The following is an 18,738-nucleotide window of genomic DNA, read 5'->3' as shown; positions in this document are numbered from 1 at the left end:
ACTTACTTTCTCCAGATCCCAAGAAAGACAGAAAATGAGAACAAAAAAAACCCAAAAACCCATGATAGAAAATATCTTCTATATTTTAGATATAGATAGATTTAGATAGAACAAACATCAAAATATGCAGACAGAAATGGAATTAAAAGAGAAATCAGATACAAGAAAGATGTGACAAATCACACTGTAAGGAAAAATTATTGAAGGTGAAAGAGTTTAGTGTCAGAGCTTTTTCCTGGTTGAGCTCTTTGTATTCATCTGTTTTTCTTTCCTTATCCCATGCTCATCTGAGATAATTTGTGCAACTGATCTCTTAAGCATTTGCCTCATTTTTTTAAAAAAAACAGAAGTGGTGTCTTCACTTTGATGTGCCTGCTAACCTCACAGCAGGAGTGGCAGGCTCCTCAGCAAGCTTGCCAAGATGCTCAAACTGCCTTACAGCCAAGGCCATGAGCTGCACAGGAGCCTGCTGTGGGCTCTCAGGTTCCCAGTCACCTTGGCTGGTACCTGCCCTGACTGAACAATGCTGACATCGAATATGGAGTATTTCCGTGGCTTAGCCCTTTCTTTGTAGGAGAGCTCGGTGGGTTTTATTGTGATGCACAAACAGCTGGCTTGATCGTGGAGGTTCAAAAGAACCCCCATTGTAAATATGAATGTAAAACCAAGACCAAAATGGGGCGGGGGGCGGAAGCTTTGTTTTAATTAGAGCAACGATGTTGTGGTTCAGGGCAGGATGGGAAAGCTGTATGAGACATGATGTTGAGAAGTCAGCCAGAGATCAAACCGTAACTTCCTTTGCACTCAGTTCCTGGAAATAACCAGAAAGTTATTCTGAGAGAAAGTGGAGCATCAGAAAATTTATCAAAGAGTACTACTTGGTGACACAGGTAGGAAAAACATGAATCTTTTTTTCTGATGTGTATTTGAAGTAATTTTAAATAAAATTACATAATTTTGTGACAAGAAAGTTCCCCTTTACCAAAGTCCAACTTTCTCCAAGAGCAAGCACTTCAGCAAAAGAAGAGCAATACGCCATCTGTTGCTATGGAGGAATAAAGGACCTCATGTAACATCAGAATAGGGACAGCAGATTCTTTTTTGTGCTGAGCTTTTTAATGGCTTGATGCCTCCAATTACACATTCATAATGGAGAATGGAGATATTTTCTACTTCTCAGGAGAATGAAAAGGGTTGATTTCATTCGGCTACCCTCCCAACATCTTCAAATAGGGAACTATAACAGACTGACACTTTACGGTCTCCATCTGCCTACAATGAGAATTACACTACCTGTTAGAGAGCAGTTGACTCTCGGTACCTTCTAATGAACATCATGGCCATTTTCCTCTATCCTCTGGATCCTCAGGTATGCAATCTTGGGTTTGACCTAAAAATTTGCTATTTAGGCTCTTGTGATCTCAGACAGCACCATTGTTATTCATGCATGATCAGTTATAAGGATTGGAGAATGTAAAAACCGATTTTCATATGTAAATACATTTGTTATTTATGAAAAGGAACAGGAAAAGCATACAAAGCAAGAGATTGGTAGATTTAGACTGTAAATACAGAAAATGGAAAAGGCTCCTCTTACAGAAAAAGTTGGTAGGTAGAACTAGCAAAAAAAAATGGAGGATTTTGAAGAGATGTTTACTTAGTTATGCATAGAGATACAAAAACTTTTTAAGTCTAAAAAAAAAAATAAAATAAGTTGGCTTCCATGACCTGTATTTCCACCTCTGGTAACTGACTGAAGACCTTGAGTCTGTTTTGTAATATTAAAATTCAGTACTGTTAAGAGACAGTAATGAAGGAAACAAGGAGAAGAGGCAACCTGGTGTTCACAGGTAAAATGAACAATAAAAATGTATCTGCTGGGATTCTGGGTTTTATTTCGGTAGCCCCACTACTCTATGGCAAAAATCCTATTGACCTGATCAAGACTAGACTTTCAACCTTGGCTTCTAAAAGGCAGAAATAATTTTAAAGAAATAACAGAGGCATTGCGCCAAGTGCACATTAAATACAGATGGGGATTCCCATTTAACTTCTGCTTCAGCTGCAGAAACCAGGCGTTAGTGATTAGAAAAGTAAAGGGAATCTGTGATTCTTTGAAGACTGCAAGGAATAGGATTAATTTGTTGGGGTCATGTTGAGAAAAATAGAGTGACAGAAAGAGCACCTAGTGGACGGGACCAAAAATGAGAGCTGGGGATGGTGCTAACTCCTGAAGCACAGACGAACCAATAAAAAGAAAGCTGAGAAACAGTTCTGTTATACTAATACAATAAATCAATTATAACATATTGTGCTCTAAACAACAATTTTAAAGCTTAATAGGATGAGAAAAACAGTATAACATGTATCACTGTCAAATCCTCCTAAAGCTAACACTCACAAAGCTGGGGCGATGTCCGAGGTGTGGTGTCCCTGCACCCAGAATGCTTGGATGTGTGCTACCCTCTGACTTACCCTGAAAGCCTACCCTTGGCCTGGTCCAGGTAAGAACCTTCCTTAAAATTATCAAAATTCTCAAAAATGAGTTTTGCCTCATCCAGCTCCTGTCTCAGGAGTAGCTGATAATGACTGGAACATGAAGAAATATAATTTGTGTTACTGAGACATACATGTTTAGCATGAGATGAAGAAGGACACCAAAGGGCCAGCTACCCTCCCAGGTCATGGCAGTTCTAACATTTTCTTTCTTTGGGTTGTTTTTTTTTTTTTTAATTATTCCAGAATTTTAATTAACCTGGAATAGACTCAGTTCTTGGGTAGCATACATTCCTCCAGCTACAATCGTGCTTTGAATTGAGATTCGGTATACATGTACACCTCTAGCCCATGGAGAGGAAAGCTGGGGTTCAGGCTGGATGGGGGCAGCAGCACACCCCAACAGTCCCCTGACTGATCTTCCACAGCAGGATCCAGCTGGTGGAGCACGTGGCAGAGCCCCTGGCATAGCCATAAATTACCTACAGTGTGTGTGACTATGATTAGCTGTTTGACTTCTCGTTAAGCAACACTTACAATATCTGTAGGCACACAGTAAGCAGTTTGGAATCGCTGATTGCACTCTGATTTACGAGGGGTGGTGGAGAGGGATGGAGAGGGGCATGAATCTTGTTACTCTTACTGCAGCTTGGAAATGGGTAGCAAAACTTAACTCACAAGGACACTAGACAGGAATTTAGCTGTCACCTCACAATAAGTACATTTGGGGCTTGCCTTTTGTTTATTTATTTTTTACAGTAATTAATGTACTATTTCTCTTACTAGTTTCAGCTAGAAATGAAAGTATCAAAATAGTGAAAGAAAACTCCAGATAGCATTTATTTACTATCCAGCCTAAGCAAAACCAATACTGATAAGCATAAGTTCAAAACACAATTCAGATTTGTGAGATTTCCAGACCAAACAAGGTTAAATGTGCTTGGAAGAAGTTCAGCTGTAGATCTGCATTTTGGACATGTGTTCCTTGGTAACTTCCAAACTGCTGGACACTTGCTCATCATTTCTTTCTCAAATGATGTTTCCAGATCAACAAACTTATCCTTCCCTGGGATCAGTCACTTCCTAAGTCTTGCCATTTAGAACGCAACCCTTTTTCTGTCTGTTTTATGACAACGAGTAACGCTCTGTGCTTCAGCTCTGTATTAATCTTCCGAGAATGTTATTTATTTTACAGTATTGGCACAGCAGGAGACTTTCCTCTGGTTTTGACGAGGGCCCCTGGAGACAGCTGACATACCACTAGCACCGTGCCAAAATAATACCGTAGGACGGTCAGTCTTAATTATTAAGATAACACTATTTCTTTTTCTTCTTATACTGATCAGATTGATAAGTTATGTTATGAAGAGCAGACTGAGATCAAAGTTTTACTCTCCTGTAACCTCCTAACCATCCCCTCCTAACTGTCTCACGTTTCAGGCCTTCAGCAGAATTCCTGCTATTCCCCACCTTGGCCTTGCTGCTCAGTGCTATGAATCATACTACCTAAATGGCACAGACACACAAAACTAAGGATTTACTTTATTTGCCACTTCAACAATATTTTAGTCCTGATCTCACAAACGGTCTGTTAATTTTATATTGAACTAGTGAGAATACTACTCTCCCTATAGTTTGTGTGCAAAGCTTTTCCAATTACAAAATCTACCAACTTGAAGGGAAAAAAGTGGTTTGGATTAAATTTTGTACCTAAAAACGAATAAAAGTTGCCAATTTGCTAGCATTAAAGACTTTTTACAGAAAGACATTTTAATTTTTTTTTTCAAAATATATTGTTGGTGTTTCAAGACTAAAAGCAGATGAAACAGCTCAGTGGTAAAAGGCATTTTTAGGTAAGACTAACAGAATGAAAGTCTTCAAGCATGGATGGTATCTGTCAAAGAGAAGCTTCTGTTTTCTAGAGTTTTAATAAGCGGAGTTGCATGAACACTGGTCTCACATTGACTGTTTTTCTTGATAGGGACCTACGCTAATTTTACTATCCCATCCCACAGTGTTTTAATATCCCATCCCACTAGTTTTAGTCTCCCATCCCACAGAAAGCAGTATGAACATCTTCCATAGTTTAGTGCACAATTCCATTATATCCCATTAGCTGTCTTTTATAGCAGATTTATCCAATGCTGCCTCTAAAGTTATTAATTAATCTTTTTATATTTGAGATTTTAGAGATTCCCCTTAATTCCACCTTGAGTTAACCTTAAAAAAAAATCATGCAATTCCTAAACTAAGTCAATGGATACTTTCATGACTAAGCCTGAAGCAATCTGAGCCAGATCCACATCCACTCCAGAGCACAGACATACCACGAGCATAGTCACATATTCTATCACCAGTATTCACACATATGGCAGAGTCTTATTGATGGGTTTGAGTCCCCACACGCACAAGCCTGAACCCCTCTCAAAGACAAATCCCCACAACCATTCCATAAGCAGAGCTCAGTTTGCTCTCATAATGTAACTCATTACTAAATGTGAAGATTTTGTCATCCACCTTTTCTGCAAGATTCTAATGGTTACATTGGCTACATGTAAAACACATGGATTTATGTTCAGATGGGAACATCACTCAACATGCTAAGCAGGATTAAGACACCTTTTAACCTTCCCAGTGAAATTCTACAGACAAGCACTTAAGACACCCTTATCCAGAACAAGGACAAGCATAACTTCGGTTCAGTGCAGTCAAGTGGGTTATGGTCTCAACTGCCAGGACAGTTTCTGAGTATCTTGTGACTGATATAGTGCAGAAGGCTAAAAGTGTAATCTGATGTCACCTTTTTTACATTAATATAATTCAAGTGTGTCTACAGGTGGCATTGTCACAGTACAGCAGCCTATGCGGGTTGGCAGTACGCAGATAAATTCTCCCACCTCCAAATCACTCTTTAAAATCTTAATTCCAGGTCTTACATCAGCCATTGAGACTTGACATGATGAATACTGAGCTTTTGATGACTAACAGTAGCCTTATGTAAAAACTAAAATGCCTTGATGAACTGAAGACTAGCATGGACTTTTCAGTCTCTTTGTCCCAGGTAAGCAATGGAGAACAGTTTAGTATACAGCAAACCCTGAAAAACAGAGAAGCCTGAATAAACACAAAATAATTACATGTTGTAAAAAAACCACGAGTGCAGTAAAGACTAAACCGAGTTTTTTCCTCAGCACCAGAGCTAAGGATGCCTCCCTTCCCATGCCCTTGTACCTAATAAGGTGCAAAGTTCTGCCTGAAGCTTTTCACACTGCCACGGCATCCACTGAGGGGTTAGGGCTCACCACAGCTGAACTCAGGTCACTTTTTCTTCAAATAAGGAACTAATATACTTTCTCTCCCCTTCCTAATGACTGATTTCCATGAAACTTATAGGAATTCAGACAGAAGTCTGCAAACTGGCCAATAACTAAAAATTTGCTAAGGAAGGAGAAAGAAAGGGACCTACACATCATAGCATTTGCATGAGCTTGTATTCACAGCATGGCCACATAAGCCTCTTTTCCTATACAACCAAATTAAGGAAAGAATCTGAAATATGAACAGTGAAAAACTGGATGAACACATGTATTAACTGCATTTTGAGATATCTGAAAACTAGAAGATAAATGGTCACAGAAGCTAATGTATATACAAAGGTTTTGATGCTGAAATACAGAACACATACAATTTCTGTTTGTCTCTTCCCGTCTTATTTCAGTTAGCTCACTAGCCCTCTCTGTTGTGGCTGTATTATACTTCATCCTGCTAAAATATTTAGATTTTTTTAAAAAGGCAGCTTTACCTATTAGTTCATTTTCCACCTGAATAAACAAGTTTTCTTTACAGTCAACTGTAATACAAAAGTACCCTGCTACATCACAAAGAAAGGAATGAAATAAGTCTGCTGGCTCTTGCTGACTTTATTAATTTAAAAGAGGCATTATGAATGTAGTCCAAGACTGGAACAGCAGTAGTCAAAAAGTACAACAAAGTGCAGAACTGTCCTTCGTCATTCAGAACCTTTTGTGTTTTTGACAAGGAGCTTTATAATTGCTCCAGTAGCACAGCATTAATAGAAAGCTAAAACGCTTACCAGAAACGTCCTCTCATCAAATACAAGTTCACAGAAGTTTTGAGTTCTTCAGACGACAGATGTGGTGAAAAAGCCTGACAGAAAAAGCAATACTCCACCGTGTGGCATAGCGGGAGAACAGGCAGAACCCTGCTGCAAGCCAGACTGTTCTAAGTCCTACGCTGATATGACATATACAGTGTAAATTCATAATGGATCAGAGTAGTTTTCTTGAAATCATATTCTGACACATTTTAAAAAAAAATATTCAGGCAGCTTCATCAGAATATGAATTGGGAGGGAAAAAAACCTTTTGGTTCCTTATCTAACAATGTAATTCAGATACTTAGAATGGTATACTTCTCTACTTGAAATGACTATTTGCACATTTTAAATAAGCTATGTCACACTTCCAAAAACTAGAGAAGCATTTTGAATAGACTGAGAACATTTGGACTAGAAATGTCTTCTGGAGAGAAGAGAGAAATTTCTTTAAAGAGAAGTCTTCAAGTTTTCTTCTATTCTTAGGAAAGATTTTGAAATTTCCAAAATTTCCTTAAGCTGAAATTATACCCTTTGTACTCTGAGTTTATGAAGAAATTCCCAGGTTTCTTTTTTTTGCCCCCTTTTTTTTTTTTAATCCTTCTCTCCTAGTCAGTTTTCCATAAAATTAATTGAATTTTCTTAGATCATTTTCCAAAGTGTGGTCCAGTAAAGAAACAAAAAAGCCCAACCATAAATAATTGCAATTATTAAAAAAAACCAACAAACAAACAAAACCTGAAGTATCAGAACTCTCTGTACTGAAGTTTTCCTAACCACTAGAAATATCTAAAGAATAGGTTCCGTTCAGTAGTGAGGAAAAACACAGCATCACCAAACTAAAAGTGCTACAGAAAATGAAATTATTTATTTTTCCTTTCTTACATTTATCATTATAGAATTAGAAGGGTTCAATAGAAAAACACTGAGAGAAAGAATCCTTCACCAAGTTTTCATGTAATTTTTATGATATGAAGAAGCGCTGCTTGTATCTACGGTCTCTTGCTGGTGGTGTTGAAGTGCCTTGCTGCATTGCAACCTGAAAGTGTTTAAGAGTGCAACCTACCCCAAACCCAGTGAGATCTCTCAGAGCAAGATCTTGCAGAGATACTTTTTTCTCTTTACATCCACAGCTACTATTTGGTGAAAAATTATCAATCTTTTTTTTTTTCCTTCATGAAATAGATCTGTCTTATTGAGGGTATTTCAATTCAATCCAGTTTGTTAACATCTTTTAACTATCTTTTCTTTCAAGTGTAATTCAGAAATTTGAATGTCTGTCTCACAAATACAGTAATTACTCTTCTGTTTCTAACACTTGTTCATAAAATGAGAAAACAGCCTTTGGGGAATTTGTTTTGCCTGAGAAAAGACATTTGCTGCACTTAATTAATAGGAAGATAAAAAGTTATTTGCAACAGCTTGTCCTCACATTTGTCATCATAATACTGCACAACCACAGATTTACAGAACAAACACAAATCAGGAATGAATAAGATGATGCTGGGCTCTATTTTGGGATCGTTTCTGGCAATGCTTTTGCAAACCAGGCATTGAAATGAGATGGAAGTAACCACAATACAAATTACTGCAGAAGTAATCTGTGAGCATCTGCATATTTTGGTAAGGACTTTATAAATCCTACCCTGGTAAAAATATGGATTTGCAAATACACTTAAATCTACAATAAATGCACATTTTTCTCTACTTCAGAAACTTTACAACTGTCCATATCATTCACTTGGTGCAAGGAAACTAAGAGGTCAAGTTTAACTAATGTCTACCCTAAATGAAAAGATGAATTTTGAAATTATTCATGTGAAACCAGAACTATCCTCTCTCTGAGAAAACCAGGAAAACATGGGATGCAGTAATAACAGACATCAAGTAGGATGCTTATGCTAAATTTAGTTTAACATTGAGAAAATCTCATCAAAACAAGTTATCATGCCATTCATCACCAGTGCAGACTGTTCCATGTACTTATTTTTAGCTACAATACATGGAATTTCTCTGAAAGGCAGAGGTCCTCAACTGCTTCTCTGTGTAGAAAGTAGATACTCCAGAGGTGAACGTGTGCCCCTCTTCACAAAGCCACAAGCTAACATTGAAAGGCTGCATGAAAAAACTACAAATACCTACACCATCTGTGCACTTTCTGTTTTGTTGCTGGGTTTGGGGATTTGTTTGTGGGGTTTTTTTCCCAGCAGGGAGACAAATAGCTGTCCTTCTAGGAAAACGCTTCAAAGCACTAGTCATCTTTGAGTCCATGAAGAGCTCACCAAATCTCTGGAGAAAAAAAAAAAAAGAGTCTTCAAGCACAAATGTAATAGACTGGCATTATCCAGAAAGAGGGTCACTGGTTTGTTATCTGAAATGTAAAAGGAGCTGATGCAAAAATTTAATAGTGTTCCTAGACTACTTCTTACTTCTCCTGATGTTGATATTAATGATTACTGATGCAGCATAAATTTGCCTTTCTTTTTAGTCCAGCTTTTAAATGCTGGTTTGCCAAACCCATACAGATTTTTTAATTTATCCATACACAAACACTTTTATTATGAAAAAATAAAAGCATAGACTGTGTCTTCACACACAGTAACAAACAAGCTTGAACAGTTGACTTTATCAAGGCCAGCTGTAGCTCAGTCCGACTCTCCTTGAAAACAAGACGACACTGGCTTCAGCCAGCTTCATGAATGAGTTTTTCCACACTTGTTTTGACAAAATGCTTTCCATCTGATCTGGGACTGTACTTGCACAGCCTCCATTCCACTCACTGCTCTGCTTCCGAGTCTTCAGCAGAAATTGTGTGTGCTGTGCATGTACGTATCACAATGAGGCCATGCCCACTGATCATGGCTTTGCAGGTAAAACTGCAATGTTATTTCTGAACGCAACCTTAATTGCAACTCGGTCAAGGTATATGACAAAGAACTGCTTCTTTCAGTGTCCAAACTTCTAGTAGATCAACCGTGCCTAATGTGAGCTTCTAAACAACACACCGACTGACAGACTGGCTCTTACCAGAGCTTCTTAAACACATGTTCTCCTCAATCAGTTTGTGCAGCACAATGAAATCCTGCTCTTAGATGAGGCCTCATGTTTCAGGTGTAGTAAGAATATTCCTATAGAAGTCGCCATACACCAGAGGCACCAGTGAAAAGAAGCATAAATAAGCAGCATAGGGGATACGGAGCAATAGTCAGGTGTATCTTGGTACCTGCACTCTTAGGAAGTATCATATAGCTTTAGATACCAAAGGTCACAGAACAACCTTCTAGTCACATGAAACACACTAAAATAATCCATAGAACAGGAAAGTACTGATAATGAGTTTTGTACCAAAATTCCTTCCTCTATTCATAAGGTTTCTTTGCTATGTACTAAGAACTTCTACAGTTCACTCACCTTCTGTACAGCAAGTTCATTGTAGCTGTTTCTGTAGATTTCTCAAAGGTGTCTTTGTCAAGTTGAACTGTCTCTGGCCAAAATACAAATGTTCTAGCAGCAATAATACACTATAGACATATCAGTTTGGGAGATGGGAGGAGATCATCTGTGTATTCAATGTCTTGGAGCAGGGGTCCTTTAAAAGGTCTAGAGGATAGGTGAAGTGGGAAAACTAAAGCTCATTCCTTTTTAGCCATCTTTACTTGGGACAGTTGGTTCTAGGGGAACTTGAATCAGGTCAACTGAATGGCTTGCTACAAGACTTACAGCTGAATTTAAGCCAGCTCTAGCTTAGTTATGTGTAAAGTCATGATGAAGCACACAAAAATCATGATCTGTGTCTGTAAAAAACTGACAATGTTGGGAGAAGTGTGAAGCTTGATTTTCAGAGTTTTATTTTTGTTCACATGAATCCAGAAGACAAAGTATCTTCTCTCTACAAACGGACTGAGTCTACTGGGTACTGAAGTCCTTCAGGCTTTATTGAAATTACAGAATTTCTGAAAGCTAAATAGCAGAAGAGAATCAACATTATGGTAAGAAAAAATATACGTCTTTTTAGAATGAAACTATTTCAGTCCCTTCATAGCCAGCCCTAATAATCCTGAGAGCATCAGATCACATAACCTCTTCATAGGTATATGGAAAAAAAGTACAATTCCAACAGTTTGGGTATGTAACTAACCCTGTGCTTTTTACAGCAAAGGTCTGTACTGTCCAAGGGCTATCAAAGTTTGGGATGCTTCCAAAGGCAAATTGTTTATTCAGAGGCAGATTTGATCAAGGCTCATGTTTTCCAAAAGGCAGCTAGCTTATTTTGGCCCTTTAAAAACTCCTTTCCCTAGAGCTCATCCTCTGGGCTGTTTGGGCTGCGTACTTTAAGAAGCAGAAAACTGCCAAGTCAAAAGCAAAGAATTTGTTTCTAAGAGAAGCAAGGAAAAGACAAAGAGCAAAAGTTAACACTGCAGATCATCGCAAGCTTCAGACAGTACAAAACAATTGTTTTAATGAGGGCTAAAAATACTTTCTTCTAAGAGCACTTGCTCTTCTGCCAAAGGCGCGCAATACACTGAGAAATATGTTTGCAGAATCAAAATATTTATAATACTACAAAGAAGTAGTCTCTACTTCAGAAACTTATAGGGGGTTATGTTGGAACTACATTTTTCAAAATACAGACAAAAGATTATCAACCACAAACAGAAGTGAATATTGGCTTGGTTGCCAACTTAAATGTTAAAACATGAAAAAAACCCAGCATATGTTTTCTCTAGATCACCTGATAGTTACCTTGGTGTAACTATCAATTTAGTTATAGGACAAAATACAATTTTACTATCTCACCTGCTCTTCATTATGTGACAGAAATGAGTTGTACTAGAATTCACTTTGAAAAAAAGGAACAGAATGGCCTTGCTAACAAATATGTCACCTGGCCTCACTGGAAGATTTACAAACGTTTGTTCTCTATACTTAAAAATCTCGGCTCAACTCAAAATTCAATACAACTCTTCATTTGTAGTCCAGGGGAACACAGAAAGTTAAACATTTATAAGGATCAAACTTCATATAAACTTTTACATAGAGTGTCAAGTTCAGCTTCTTTTCTTTGTTAATTTCAAGCATTGGAAAATCTTATTTTTTTTTTAAGGGGAAAAAAACAAAGGAAAGCAGTTTAAAGTCATGAATAGAGTGACAATTAACTTTTGAAAATCCAAGTTTTCTGACCATATTTAGCTAATGCCCAAACAGTGTCTACAGCAACATCAACAGCGCAGCTGTGAGGCTGCCAATACTGGCTCCAACTGTGAAAAGCACTTTTCTTCAAGTCTTTTCTTCATTTTTCCCCTTCCAAAGACACAAAGCAGCAAAAAAAACATCAACTGCTTCATATAATTGTTAGGCAATGCAATCCACAATTTGATTTTTTAGTGCAGTTGCTATTTGCATATTAACCTAGCAAGAATTTAATATAACGATATTTGCAACATTGGAGCAAGAACTTGTTCAGCAATCATAAATTGCCAGTTCCTGCATTTAATTTATTTTTTAATTGCTCTCTTCTGCTGTAAACCAAGAAAGAAAACCAATGATACAAGAGGGTGATGGCTACACTTCTGTTTAAAAAAAATCCTGCCTTTAAATAAGGCGCAAAACTTCAGGCTTTCAGGAAATTTGCTTAATACTGTCAAGAAGCCAGTTTGCATAGTTTGTTAAATTACAGTAGGTGATTCTTTTTCAGTAAGAGAATGGTAAAGCAGCAAAAGTGGGAAAAGAGCATTCAAAGTGCTGAAAAGCTATCTATGTTACTTGATTCCTTAGTTGCAACTTCAGTTCTTCCCCACAGAATATCTCCCTTCTCTCCATGCTGATGAAAAGCTGGAACAGAGCAAGACAAAACTCTTGGTGCTACAAGCTGGTTCTACGAACTGGTGGGCTTGGCTCCTGCTGCAGTCACCAACAGTGGGTCTGCTGGAGATGTCTTTCCCTTCCCTAAAAGGAAGTGAGCTATAATGATTATTAAGTACTAATTGTAAGAGTCATATGACTTCATCTGTTTTTGGTCCACCTACAACAGCAACTGCCTCCACCCTTCTCTTCCCATAGGCATCCACAAAAAATGGCATCCTCCTCTCCGATATCATAGAATGGTTTAGGTTGGAAGAGACCTTGAAGATCATCGAATTCCAACCCCACTGCCATAGGCAGGGACACCTCCCACTAGACCAGGTTGCCCAAGGCCACATCCAGCCTGGCCTTGAACACCCCCAGGGATGGGGCCTCAATAACTTCTCTGGGCAACCTGTGCCAGTGCCTCACCACCCTCAAAGTGAAAAACTTCTTCCTAATGTTTAGTCTAAACCTGCCCTCTTCCAGTTTAAAGCCATTCCCCCTCGTCCTGTCACTACAGGCCCTAGTAAAAAGTCCTTCCCCAGCTCTCCTGTAGGCCCCCTTTAGGTACCAGAAGACCACAATAAGATTTCCCCAGAGCCTTCTCTTCTCCAGGCTGAACAGGCCCAGCTCTCTCAGCCTCTCCTTATAGGAGAGGTGCTCCAGCCCTCAGATCATCCTCATGGCTCTCCTCTGGATGTGCTCCAGCAGGTCCATGTCCTTCTTATGTTGGGGTCTCCAGAGCTGCAGTACTCCAGGTGGAGTCTCACGAGAGCGGAGTAGAGGGGCAGACTCACCTCCCTTGACCTGCTGGCCACACTACTTCTGATGCAGCCCAGGATACAGTTGGCCTTCTGGGCTGCGATTGCACATTGCTGGCTCATGCTGAGCTTCTCATCCATCAGCACGCCCAGGTCCTTCTCCTCAGGGTTTCTCTCCAGCCATACCCCACCGAGCCTGTATTTGTGCTTGGGATTGCCCCGACCCAGATGTAGAACCTTGCACTGGGCCTTGTTGAACTTCATGAGGTTGGCTTGGGCCCACCTCTCCATCCTGTCCAGGTCCTTCTGGATGGCATTCCTCCCCTCCAGCGTGTCTACCTCGCCAAACAGCTTGGTATCATCAGCAAACTTGCTGAGGGTGCACTCAACCCCACTGTCCATGTCACCGACAAAGATGTTGAACAGTACAGGTCCCAGTATATCCTCCATACCTATTCAACTTCTTACCTCTACATTAATTTATTTAAAAAAAAAAAAAGTGGAGGGAAGAGCTAACAGTTAATTTCTGACTGTAAATTATGTCCCAACCTTCAGCCTGTCCTGTGTATTTAAAGTTTAAGCAAGTTAGGGTGGGATATTTGTGTTACTCTCTGCAACACTTAACTGCCCTCAGTTGACCTTGTAGCGTGCTGTAACAAACACATGACAAACATTATCTGACTTCTCAGGTTTTGTCACAGTACAGGAAGAATCGACAGATGATACAGTGCCCATGAAACTGCATGTAGTTAAGTGTTGGCATTGTCACACATAGAAACACAACAGGAACAATTCATGTTCATCTCAGGACTGTCCAGAAATTGGTTTCAAGATCAAGTACACTGAAGTTTCAGCTGCCCTTAAACAGCTATTTAAGCTCACCTTATAGGTCTTCAAAAAGTCTTAACTTGGTTCTTTAATAGTAACTTTAAAATGCCTAAGATGTACCTCCATGTCACCAAGCCTGGAAGACAGAAACTCAGAAGTGTCTTGGTAAGTTTGGAGCTTTGAAGATACATAAAAGACATTAATACAGCACAAAGTGAGCTCTAAAACAAGCATTGTCATACTTTAAATGCAGAACATGTTCAATGTGAATGGATATGTTTTTAGGCACTATATATAAATCTAGTAAAGTGAGCCAATAGCATCAGCATAATCACTACAGCAAAATGTTTTGTCACCTAAGAACAGACAAATGAACAGCAAGTTTCCACATACATGCTGTTTACTTGCAAGAGTTCCAATGAGCTGGTTATGTCTTCTTGTAATAGATAAATCAATACCAAAATAATCATTGCCTCCTACCTTGGTTAAAGACAGCCTAGACCATGTCACACTAGTTCTCCCCAGAACTCCTCACAATAGAAGAGCTGCAACCAGAAGTACCAATATTCAAAAAATTACCATACAGGTACCCCAGGAAAATTAGTTCTTAATAAAGGTACATTTGTTAACGTTTGAATGTCATTTTCCCCTTGTCAGAACTTTCCACTAACATTAATTCCAACAGTTCAGAAAACACTGACAACAGCTACCTGCTATGTCAGACAGCTGTGTTTGAAAGTTGCAACTAGCACAAGAAGTTGGGAGTCGCGCTTTAGCTTTTTAAGAAAAAAAAACAACCAAAACACCAGAAAACTGAAGTGAATGAGCTTGACGCATAGAAATGAACTTTTATCAAAATATGTTCCATTACCAACTGCTTTATCAGCCTGTATCTCAGTGGTATTCTAACCTGCAAGTGGTGCTTCATTATACTAATTACATTAATCTTCTCCTGTCTTCCCTGCTTGCTCTCAATCAACTGATCATACTGTTCTTCCGAGAGTACTGCAAAAGGTGTTTGGAAAGATCCAAGACACTAGAGTTTACTTAACCTTTATGTCAGGCACCAGAGTCTCATTCACAGGCATTCATGGCCCCTTACTATAATTAAAAAAAACCCCACATAATCTCCTCTCAACCCCTGGGAATTCAAGCGTATCTCCCAGAACCCTAAAGGTAAGCCTTATCTACTCTTATAAAATCAAGACACTGAGCAGCAAAGATGGAATTAGAGTAGCAAAGACCATAACTAGCTACTGGTTAATGCGTGGAACCAGGAAGCAGACACAGAGGTGATGCATGTGTTCCTGTAATTATGTTCCGCTGTTCTTCCGTGCCTTATTTTCCCATAAACAAAACAGGCAGATATTGCTTCTATCCCATTTCTTCTATCGCTTCTTCAAAAGCCCCTGCCTTTAAAGCCATCGGTACACGTATGCACACAAACATCATCCCACCTAGCAGAGCAGACTGTGTAGTAAAGAAATATACGTGTGCATATTGAAATCAGGATTTTATTGGAAGCACATCAGAACTGTCTGAAACCTTATTCAGGAAAGGCACTTCAAACTTTAATGCCTTTTCTTTTTAGCTTTGGGTTCTTGGGACAGCTGAGATAATTCAGTTTCTTTGATGTCATCACAATGCTTTCTTTTCTTTTTCTTTGACTTTTTATGGTCACTTTGGTAACCACTGGAGTCACTGGCAGGCAATACATGTTCTTGTTCTTGCTTATGCTTTTTCTTTTTCTTCTTCTTCTTTTTATCATCACATAATCCATTCACGGCATCAACACTTTGCTCTTCTGCATTTTCCCTCCCAGTGTTATCCGTCTCACCTAGAGGATGCTCTGTGACATTGTCTCCCCCAGAGTCATTCAAACCATTTTCCTGGTGGTCAAACTTTTGAATTTCATCTCCATTTGTACTGTCAGTGACAGTCTCAGATTGTTTGGGCCGCATGCTGTAAAGAAATACACAAAATAAGCTGAAGTAGAGACATCTAAGTGCACCTCACACAGTGAAATGTCAGAATTTGCGAAAACACAGTATTTACCCCAATCTGACAAGCATTTGCTAAAAACAACAACAAATGGAGAACAAGATACTCTAGTTACAGACAATCATAAAGCCAGCTTAATACTTGCAGGGTAATTTCTATTACCTGACTAGCTTCCTTCTTACCAAACAATCAATATTCTCTTTCAAATCTTAGCCTAAATTTCTTCTCTAAAATGCTGTACAGACCATTTTGATGTTTCCTCTTTTCTTGCACTCCTTCATCCACTAATTCATAATTACACACTGAGTAGTGAAGCTTTTTTTTTTTTTAAAGTTATTCACAAATATGCACAGCCAACAGCCTTTTCAGTCCTAAGACATACTGCTGGTTTTACCAAGCAATTGCCTCGCTGAAGTCTATAGTTAAAACGAAAGTGATGCCAGAAAAGTCAAAAAGAGAAGTAAAAAAAAAAAATCAAAACACCCAGCAGGTACCTTGCAACCAAGAGCACCGGAGAAAATGTGTAGGAAGACAAATATGGAAAGAATCCAGTTAAAAATCATGGAGGAGGAGATGTCCCCAGAGGCACTGAGGACAAAATCATTACGTTTCATTGTATTCTCACTGAAACAATCCGGAACATCCTTCCAGGTTAAAAAAGAAAAACCAAAGAAAAAATGTTATGATTTTTTTCAGTAGTAGTACAATGTGTGTGTGTGTAAACAGCACTGTAAACATTGTGTTCAGGATCTGGAGTGTTTTCTCTTGAAAAGCCTATGCACATTCATAAACACAGCTACTCTAGACATTTGGGGTTGCTGTTTTGAACATGTATTATTTATGCAATCAAGAGTTCATAGGTCAGCGCACTCAGATTTTTGAAGCTCAAAAAAAAAAAAATCTATGTTTATTTTTCCAGAGAAAACTTCCATGAAAGTCCTTAACACCAGAAAGTTTAGTTTAAGTTAACTAACACAGGCTATATATAGACATGGGTTTCTGTAAAAATAAGAAAGCTTAAAGATTAAGATGTTAATTCAAATACTTTAGCTTGTAACAAACCCATTAAAACAGTTAAAGATACTCTCTAGTAGGGCACAATACCTGCTTTTAGTGAGTCCTCCTCGAATGAAGAACACCCCAGCTGCATCAGAATCCAAGTGCAATACTTGAAATTTCAGTTCATCCCCTATTTTTAATCCCAGCTCTTGCCACTGCATAATCGACATTTGTTCGGGTTTAGGGATAGAAGCATTGAAGCATCCATGTATAAGGCAGCCAATATGACTAGGGGCCACTTTATTAATTATACCCTAAAAAACAAAAAGAATGTCATATGAAGCTATAGTAAAGATCACCCCTTTAAATGCACACATGATATATATTTAGTTTTCTCTACGGACACTTTTCAACAAGACTTTATTTGCACAAGTTACAAAGTCAGTTTATCTAGCAAATTAAGCTAACTCTTCTTCACTAAAATCAAAGCTATTCCTATATACTCTTCATACAATTCCTCCCAAAGTAGAAATGAACCTGTATCTGGCAAGAGAAAGAAAGTCAAAACATGGGATTTAGCCACAGTGAGTACCTGAATAGAACAGGTAACTCCTCACACTACAGACATCAACTTTGCTTTAAAGCCATTTTAAGTCTGACTTACTCGCCTAAAATGGCCTTCATGCTGGAACAGCACTATTTAGCAGCTAAAGATACAGATGACACTTAAAAGGCTTTTAAGTACTCCATTCAGTGGGTTTCTGACACACTTGCACATCAAACGTTATTCACCTTTGTTTTCCCCGAGAATGAATGGAAGACACTAAGGGCGTTTCCATTCTCTTCATAGCATGAGGACACATTAATTTCTTAATCACATTTAGAAAGATACAAACTGTGCTGTCAAAGGTATGGCACAATAACGAATGGAAGCCAACTCTCAATTTATTTTTCCCACAAGTACTGAAGCAAGGGTGTTAACAAGCTTAAAGCTGTTCTGTGAGCCACACATTTCCTTTTACTGAAAGGCAGGCTTCAACTTGATGTACTGCTCTTGTACTTGAAGGAAACAGACTTAGGAGAACATCCTTAACCCCTGTCACTATGAAATAAGAACAAACACACCTGTTTGAGAATTATCAGCTCTCCAGAAAGAAGCATTGATATAAATGATCTACAAAATTATGATACAGTATTTAATAATATGTAATCCTTACGAGGCAATATTTAATAATATATAGTTATTATATATAACAACAAATATAGGAACAGACAGTATAGACAGATGAAAATAAAAACTACTACTACCAATTGCTAATAAACTATTGTAAACCACTCGTACGTGAATAAACTACTAATAGGAACTAAAATATAATCCAATCTAAGTCCCAGATCCCTGTCGACGATAGAGATATGCCAAGCCGTGACTACTCAATTAACAAAAGGCCCCGTGAGACATCAACGCGTCTACATACCACCAGCTTTTTCCCTTTCTTGGGGCTGAAGATGATGAAGTCCGCCTCGATGTTCAGGTGGATGAATCCTTGGTCGTCGTAAATGTCCCCGAGCTCACCCACCACTTTGATGTTGTCATAAGCCACCGGCACACCCTGGAGGCTGGAAGGAGAAGGGGACACGCACACCGTTAGCTCTTAGGCCGGAGACAGCCACCACCGGGGGCCTGGAGGGGGGGTC

The 18,738-nt window shown here is 38.7% G+C and overlaps 1 protein-coding gene across 1 annotated transcript in view; it reads right to left on the bottom strand.

The window, feature by feature from the left end:
- Nucleotides 1-15,614: 15,614 nt before the first annotated feature.
- TWISTNB (TWIST neighbor) overlaps nucleotides 15,615-18,738 on the bottom strand; it is a 19,415-nt gene continuing 16,291 nt past the window's right edge. The window contains exons 2-4 of the mRNA XM_009879582.1: nucleotides 18,519-18,660; nucleotides 17,149-17,357; nucleotides 15,615-16,005 (exon numbers count right to left, since the gene is read on the bottom strand). Of these exons, the coding sequence (XP_009877884.1) occupies nucleotides 15,615-16,005; nucleotides 17,149-17,357; nucleotides 18,519-18,660 (742 nt within the window). The remainder of the gene's footprint in view (nucleotides 16,006-17,148; nucleotides 17,358-18,518; nucleotides 18,661-18,738) is intronic.

Source organism: Charadrius vociferus, unplaced genomic scaffold, assembly GCF_000708025.1.
Source record: "Charadrius vociferus isolate BGI_N301 unplaced genomic scaffold, ASM70802v2 scaffold262, whole genome shotgun sequence".
NCBI lineage: Eukaryota > Metazoa > Chordata > Aves > Charadriiformes > Charadriidae > Charadrius > Charadrius vociferus.
This window is presented reverse-complemented; position numbering and strand designations above follow the sequence as displayed.